The sequence below is a fragment of the Monomorium pharaonis genome, chromosome 6, assembly GCF_013373865.1.
Source record: "Monomorium pharaonis isolate MP-MQ-018 chromosome 6, ASM1337386v2, whole genome shotgun sequence".
NCBI lineage: Eukaryota > Metazoa > Arthropoda > Insecta > Hymenoptera > Formicidae > Monomorium > Monomorium pharaonis.
In genome coordinates, this window is record NC_050472.1 from 10,409,756 (window position 1) to 10,416,833 (window position 7,078).

General features: G+C 32.5%; 2 protein-coding genes across 4 annotated transcripts; both read right to left on the bottom strand.

Moving 5' to 3' along the window:
- Positions 1 to 336: 336 nt before the first annotated feature.
- LOC118646198 lies at positions 337 to 3,497 on the bottom strand. The gene is made up of 5 exons (XM_036288577.1): positions 3,367 to 3,497; positions 3,207 to 3,291; positions 2,580 to 2,709; positions 2,362 to 2,489; positions 337 to 2,249 (listed from the first exon to the last, which is right to left on the bottom strand). Exons 3-5 carry the CDS (start codon positions 2,683 to 2,685, stop codon positions 1,917 to 1,919), a joined length of 567 nt encoding a protein of 188 aa, XP_036144470.1. The 5' UTR covers positions 2,686 to 2,709; positions 3,207 to 3,291; positions 3,367 to 3,497; the 3' UTR covers positions 337 to 1,916.
- On the bottom strand, positions 3,309 to 6,285 carry LOC118646196. Of its 3 annotated transcripts, none has more exons than XM_036288575.1 (3): positions 4,029 to 6,285; positions 3,636 to 3,939; positions 3,309 to 3,503 (listed from the first exon to the last, which is right to left on the bottom strand). In XM_036288575.1, the coding sequence occupies exons 1-3, from the start codon at positions 4,240 to 4,242 to the stop codon at positions 3,500 to 3,502; spliced, it is 522 nt and encodes a 173-aa protein (XP_036144468.1). In that variant the 5' UTR covers positions 4,243 to 6,285; the 3' UTR covers positions 3,309 to 3,499. The 3 variants fall into 3 exon arrangements, with proteins under 3 accessions (XP_036144468.1, XP_036144469.1, XP_036144467.1); XM_036288576.1 differs by lacking the exon at positions 3,309 to 3,503 and having other exon boundaries at positions 3,529 to 3,939; positions 4,029 to 4,187; positions 4,844 to 6,285; XM_036288574.1 differs by lacking the exon at positions 3,309 to 3,503 and having other exon boundaries at positions 3,529 to 3,939.
- Positions 6,286 to 7,078: the final 793 nt, after the last annotated feature.

The following is a 7,078-nucleotide window of genomic DNA, read 5'->3' on the forward strand; positions in this document are numbered from 1 at the left end:
AAGTGTTGTTTTCGTATAATATTCCCTGGAAATATTTTGTTAAATAATTCCCAATGCTGAGATATTAATTCTTGCAAATAATACGTCAAAGAGACAGTGATTTTTGGAGAAAAAATTATACTCATTATTTCTAGAAAGGATGTAAGTACATGCCACAAATCTTTGCTTCTTTCATCAATATAAGTGTCATTGCACAAAATTAATGGTAAAAAGCGTCCAAGACACCAAGCCTGAGACGCTTTTTGTCCAATATTTATACTTTTCATATCAAGTTTTATAGCACACGGTTTATTGCATTGTTCTAAATATCCATAAGGATATGGATCGATACGAGCATTTACTTCTTCAAGACTTATATTATATTCCTTAATTAACGTACTGACAAGAAGTTTAATGACTAGTTACAAAGAGCCTTCTAAAATATCATGCATGCAATCTACACTAGGACACTCTGTTACATGAAAATATGTAAGATCATTCAAAGCACAACGACGCTTTAACCCTTTGCTAATCGTCGTTCCATTATCCAATTTTTGCATATCACTTATATACGAAGCACGAGTTCTAAGTTGAACTGTCTTATCGGTTTCTGTGGTAATAATTTTACATTCATTCTTGGTACAGTAACAAAATCTGCAGTAATATGTAGAATTAAAACTTTCGGTATAACCATACAAAGAGTTTGCACCAAGATTGTCGTGACTGACGGCAATAATAGTACCTTTGACAGGTATATTTATTCCTTCAATATGTATTCCAGAAGATTCCAATGTTTTTAAATCACGGATTAGTGGGCGCAGTATTACATCAAAACCAAACTCCTTCACAATTTTAGCATGAAACAAACTAACTAAATGAATATGTTGTTGTTGAGAATTAAAAACAGGAGGTATATTTTTTAGCTGAAAATAAATTGCTCCAAGTTTATGTTTATTCTTTTTACTTCCTAGGGCATTTTCAACATGAAAATCATCATAGTAAATCATTATTTTTAAAGACTGATTATCTTTAAAAAATAAATCGTGTGACATACAATGTAAACCATCAGTGTAATTTGTAAAATATTTCTTATTTATAGATTGTGGATTTACTATGAAACTTCTCAAAGTTTCGTTCTCTAGCAGAAATTTTAAAGAATCTATAATTGATACATAAATAAACGTTCTTGGCATTAAAACAACTTTGCTCGCACCTGTATTTCTATCAAATCTTGTAACAGCTTTTGTACCAACATTTATTTCAATTACAGGTACTACTCCCATTTCTTTTTGAAAAAAATTTTTTTTTTTTATAAGATGAATTAATGCTTTCGAATACACCGCATACATCTTTTAGATGATTTTGCACATGATCTACTTGACCACACTGAAGAAGAGCATTTACACTGTTGGCAATCACTATGATTAATTCTGTACTTGCATTGATTACAGAGTTCATAGAATTATCAGTCATACCCAATGCAATTAATTGTGATACGAAATTACAAGTAATACTTTTCAATTTTACACTAGTAAGAATTAAATCAGTAGTACAATTAACTTTATTAATTTTAGGAGTTTGAGAAACGAGTGCTATATCAATTTCACAGTTTTCTTGTAAAGTATTGTTACAGGCATTTTCATTTTCACATTGCATATTTATATTATTATTTTCATTTTCATGTATATTTAGATTAATGTTATTTTGACTTTTAACCCAATCTGCTGTATGAAGATTAAAATTACTGTGAGCAATTTTCAAATGTTTTTTTAAACCAGTAAAAGTAAAAAATTTTAATGTACAACCCGGTTGTCCACAAGAAAGATTATTTTTCCCATATAGATGCATAGAATGTCTGTTGCGTAAATGCCACACTAATTTTTGAATATTAAAGTTTTTCTTCTTGCATATGCTACAAAAATATCTTTCCATGTTTATTATTCAATAATTATATTAAAAATACGAGTACGTACTTCACGCATTGTTGGAGTAAAACTATGATTATGAACATCAATATCATAGAATATCATCTGCACAAATTTCCAGAATATTTCTAATGATTCTTCATATTTACAGCCAAATACATAATGAGTTTTAAATAGAGTGTCAAAGGAGCTAATACTTGACGTGTGAGGAGGACATGGCAAAAGCTTTCCATCAAAGACCACATAAAAAATGCTGATTGCTTGTTGATTAGAACCCACTTCTAGTAGAAATGGTTGTAAATTGATTTTTGTAAGTTCTTGTTCGGATGGCAGTGGAAGACCAATCTAAAGTATAAAATATATGCAACGTCGAATATATGTACAAATACATATCTGCAAGGTTACGATATTAGTTCTGAACAATAACAAGCAAACAATTATTAATTTATTTTGTTACCTGATGAAACGATATAAGACGTGACATTGCCACATCTACAGTTGCACAATTCGACGTTTTTTTTCCTTTAGCTGTTGGTGGTAGAAGATGCAGAAGTAAAAATAGTGTTTGTATAGTTTTGTCCCATACTGCCAATAAACATATATTATACATTGCGCTTCACAACATCAATGAAAAACAATAAAAGTTCGTAATTCTGTGCATTATTAAATACTTACATGCAATATCTTTATTCTTATTTTTTATTGTGGTCTCAGATACTTTAATTATTCTAGTTTCAAATTCCTGCCAGTTTTCAATTAATTTGGACGCATGTTCTGGCATTAGAGCTTCAAAATCTTTTTGTATCTAAAAAAATAATAAGTGAACAACTTATATTGCTTTTATTTAATTCTAAACTAAAATTAAAAAAAAAGTTTACCAAACCTGGCGTATCTAAAAATCGTGGAAATTTTGTAAGTATACTTTTGGAGATTTTTGGATCTAGTATTATAATACGTCGATATTTTAATGATTGTCTCATTCTAATTTCAATGTCAGCCAATTGTGTCGTTGAAGATGCATTTTTTAGCCACTTAACAATTTGCTTTTCTTGATTTTCATTTATCTGACTGTCAGGAATTCTCGGATTTTCAGGGCTGCTATTAGATAGTTATTTCTCTCTTGGCTTTTTTTGGTACATGGTAAGGATCTACTGTACGAAGGCGCCAGGTCAAATAACCGCTTCTGTCTTTAGAATTGTAGAATAGCTCCTGTGTGTGTGTATATGTATATATGTGTGCATGTATAGAAAAAAAATCCTTATTCTTTCAAGCAAAATTTTATACATAACTTTTTATACTTACTGCAGTGCTGGGATCCCGTAATGTTGGAAATGTTTGCACTATGCCTTTTGCATAAAAAATTTTAACGTTTTTACTTGGGATTATTCTGCATAAAAGAGAAAAAATAAAGTATAAATTATTATATAATGTACCCGAAAGATTCACGAGAAAGATTATTTACCCATGCTGTTCTTGAATATGTCCAATAATCAATCTAACTAAAGCTCGACGAGATTCAGGTTTTAGAGTAGCACTTACTTCATATTCTTTTAACAGATTGCGTCCAATTGCTGTTTCATTCAAAGTTTTGTTAACTACCTGTATAAAAATATTGTATGGTATCATCAAAACACAACTACATATGCATTAATTTTTATTTTTATTTTTATTTAAATTATTTCTAAAGTAATCTTATATTACTGCAAATTAATATGTTGTCTATTGAAGTACTTTTTGGATCTCAGCAGAAAAGTGTTCTCTTTAGCAGTTTTGAGATTCTGTTCATCAGGTGATGTACAAATGTTATTACAAGCAGATGATGTACGGGCAGAAACATTCTCTGTAGCAGGTTTTAGATATTGTTCAATAGGTAATACAGAAATGTTAACGTCGTCATAAGCAAATGTACTGGCAGAAACATTCTCTTTAGTATTTTCCAGATACTGTTCAATAGGTAATATAATGTTGTCACAAGCAGATGATGTACTGGCAAACAATGAATCTATTGCTGTTGTTGAATACTGCACCATAGATCCTAATGCATTAGCACAAAATTTTTGAAAATATATTTTCTGAATGTACACAATTATATATAATATATTACCAGGTTTATAACGGACTTACCGGAAGCAGCTGAAGTTTCTGTAACAATATTCAAAATAAAGCTGTCAGACTGCTTTTGTAATATATACTCTATCAGATCGTCAGAGTCTATTTCAGTCTCATCTGAATCTTGAAATTTTATTTTTTCGTCTTTTATTTCTGTCATAAATTTGTTGCGTACTAGTAAAAGTAAAGAGAAAAATAATTTATTATAAAATATTTTTCCAGTAAACATAGATACATAACTGCAATGAACATGTATGTATATACGCGCACCGACAGAAACGTCCTTCGGAATCCAGCACGGAGATTACCTACCACACGAAGCGCCATACTAGGTGTTACTAGATGCGCGGTAAAGTGGAGACGAGGAGAAACAAAAAAATTGGGGATCGCGTCGGTATTGCATCCTTTACCAACGCTGCACGCTCGAGAAAGATAGAGTTATGATGAGTGAGAAAACATGATAACGATTTGCCGGTGTTCAATATCTGGTTCACTCGCACTCGATACTAATGACGTCTCTCACTTAAGTACGAGTAAAACGGACACCGGCGAATCGGTATGACGTCTTCTCACTCATTATAATTCTATTTTTTTTTTAGCATGCCGTGTTAGCGAAAGATGCAACACCGGCGCGATCCCCAATTTTTACGCCGAGAGACATTTCTGCTGTACGTTGAATGCAAACTGATGCATATCACGAGAAGATTCTGCTTGCTACGTTTCTGATATATTTGTTGCTTAAAACACATAACTTTATCTCTAACAATGAATTCTTCCGCTGAATCACTTGTATCTAAGTGGACGAATTTCTTCAGGTTATGGTACTTTACCTTGACGAGCATATTGTCGAGCTGCGTGAGTTATCTTTTTCAATAATACACAATTTTGTCACAAACACTATTATAACTTAAAACAACAAAAGACTGTGAAGTCTTTTATACTTTTCCCGGATTTCCTATTTATATTAGTAATTATGACGGATGGCGTAAACACGGATTAATAACTGGTACGATAACCTAAACGCTGTAGCGATTGGTTGCTGGCAGTTGCGTGTCGCGTTTTCACACCGCATGATGTGAAAACAAAGCAATAGGCGTCAACGTTTCACACCGCAGTGTGAAACGTTGACGTCTATTGCTTTGTTTTCACATCATGTCGGTGTGAAAAATTCTCTACAATTTCGGTGTTAAAATTCACACCGAATTATTTAATTACATGGGTATGGTGAAATTTCACACTAATATTTTTTAGAGTGTATAAATCATAATAACAATAAACGTTATTTATTATTTTATTATAATAATAACATTCATACATTTATTACTTCAGTGGATAATTTGGCAAATCAATAAACAAGATATTAAAACTCTACTTTAATATTAAATGACGTAAATCTATATAATGCACTGATAACCTTGTCTAACTTTCTGATTTACATAATGCGGATATATTTAACTATTTTGTAAATTACGGATTATAATTTGTACAATAATGATATTCTTCATAAAAACGTTTAAAACACAAATATTCGCCGTACCATGCAAACTAATTGCTTACGGAATTCGCGCCAACGACATATACGCTGCAATAATAATTGCATTGATATAAATGGTAATCCGTTTACAATTTCATCTCTTCAGACATGCGGTCTGAATTGTACCACGAGTTTTCACAAAGAAATTGGTGGCCGACGTCATCATATGATATGATTTAGGAGGCCTATGGGATTGTTCTTACTACTAATTTATGAGGATAATGATTTAGGAGACCTATAGGATTGTTCCAACTACTAAGAAATACGCAGTAAATTGTAAGTATTTATAATTTAATCCTTGTAAATGTTTTTGTTATAGTTCTCATATGGGCGGCGATCTCATTTCGATGCGCGTTTGCGGTCGGTCGACCGAATTTGACTAGATTAATTTTATTTTACAATTAAACATTTCAAAAATATAAATATAATATAATTTGAAAATAAGAATGATGTGCCACAAGACCTCTCCGATCTGCATGATGTCACGCCCTCGCACCAACGGAAATAAAATAAATATTATAAAATAAAACCGTATTTATTCATGTTCTCTCTTACTCACTCTTCTCTTGTTCGCGTTCTCTATCATGCTTCATCTCATACTTCTATCTAACCGTATGTAAAATAGAGATTGCATGAGGGTGAGAGTGAGAACGAACAACGCGGTGGTCAGTGGGTGGCGATGACGACGGGTCATGGATGTATATGCCTATGTATTATATTCATATATTATATTATGTTATATTATATTATATTCATATATTATATTATGTTTATTATTATACTCATTCCTATATATTCCTATATATTTATTATTTAAATAAATAAGAAAACTTTAAAGAAAGGGTTGCGAAAACTATTAATTTTCTACTCGATATTGTGAGTTGCTTTGTAGTCCTTGAGGTATAAGTGGTGATTAAGGTGGACTTTCGTTTCGTGATTGAGATATGTGATTCCGCTTTCTCTGAGGTCTATTACTTTGATATGTCAGCTTTTTTAAGCTCTCTTACGACTGTCGGGCTGATTCTCTATGTTAGTCGTCCGCTGTTTTTTTACGGTGTGCGTCGTGCAAAAAAAAAACTTGGCAATTATGCGGGACCATATTCTGTCACCCCCTGCGTCGCCCATTCCGGGCCATGTAGCAGTTGTGGACGCTGTAGAAAATGCGGGGGACGTGATGCATGAGTTTTCCAATCTCCGCGAGAATATTGAGAATGAAGAAGAATACAGTGAAGATTCCAGCGGGGAGGAAGATAAGTCGGATTTTTTGGGGTTTGATCCCCACGAGGTTTTCCAAACTCCAGCGGTCCTTAATCTGCTGGAGTGCATGGGTGTATCCTCAGACGCCGAGGAGGATAATCAGGGAGATAATTCCCCGAGGAGGGGGAGGAATGACTTTCTCTAACATTAATTTTACAATTATGATAGTAATTTTAGTAGTTTTAGTGTTATAGTAGTTTTTTAGCAGTTCAGTGTAGTTAGCAGTTTTAATGTAGTGGTAGCTTAGTGTAGTTTTTGTTCTGTTATGGACTAG

Excerpts from the sequence above, each read along its gene's own strand:
- LOC118646196 (XM_036288574.1), bottom strand. The coding sequence starts at position 4,242 with ATGTTTACTGGAAAAATATTTTATAATAAATTATTTTTCTCTTTACTT. Across the intron at positions 3,940-4,028 it reads AGAAACTTCAGCTGCTTCCG|GATCTATGGTGCAGTATTCA; the intron begins GTAAGTCCGTTA and ends CTAATGCATTAG.
- LOC118646198 (XM_036288577.1), bottom strand. The coding sequence starts at position 2,685 with ATGCCAGAACATGCGTCCAAATTAATTGAAAACTGGCAGGAATTTGAA. Across the intron at positions 2,490-2,579 it reads TAAGAATAAAGATATTGCAT|TATGGGACAAAACTATACAA; the intron begins GTAAGTATTTAA and ends GTTTATTGGCAG. Across the intron at positions 2,250-2,361 it reads GTCTTATATCGTTTCATCAG|ATTGGTCTTCCACTGCCATC; the intron begins GTAACAAAATAA and ends TTTATACTTTAG.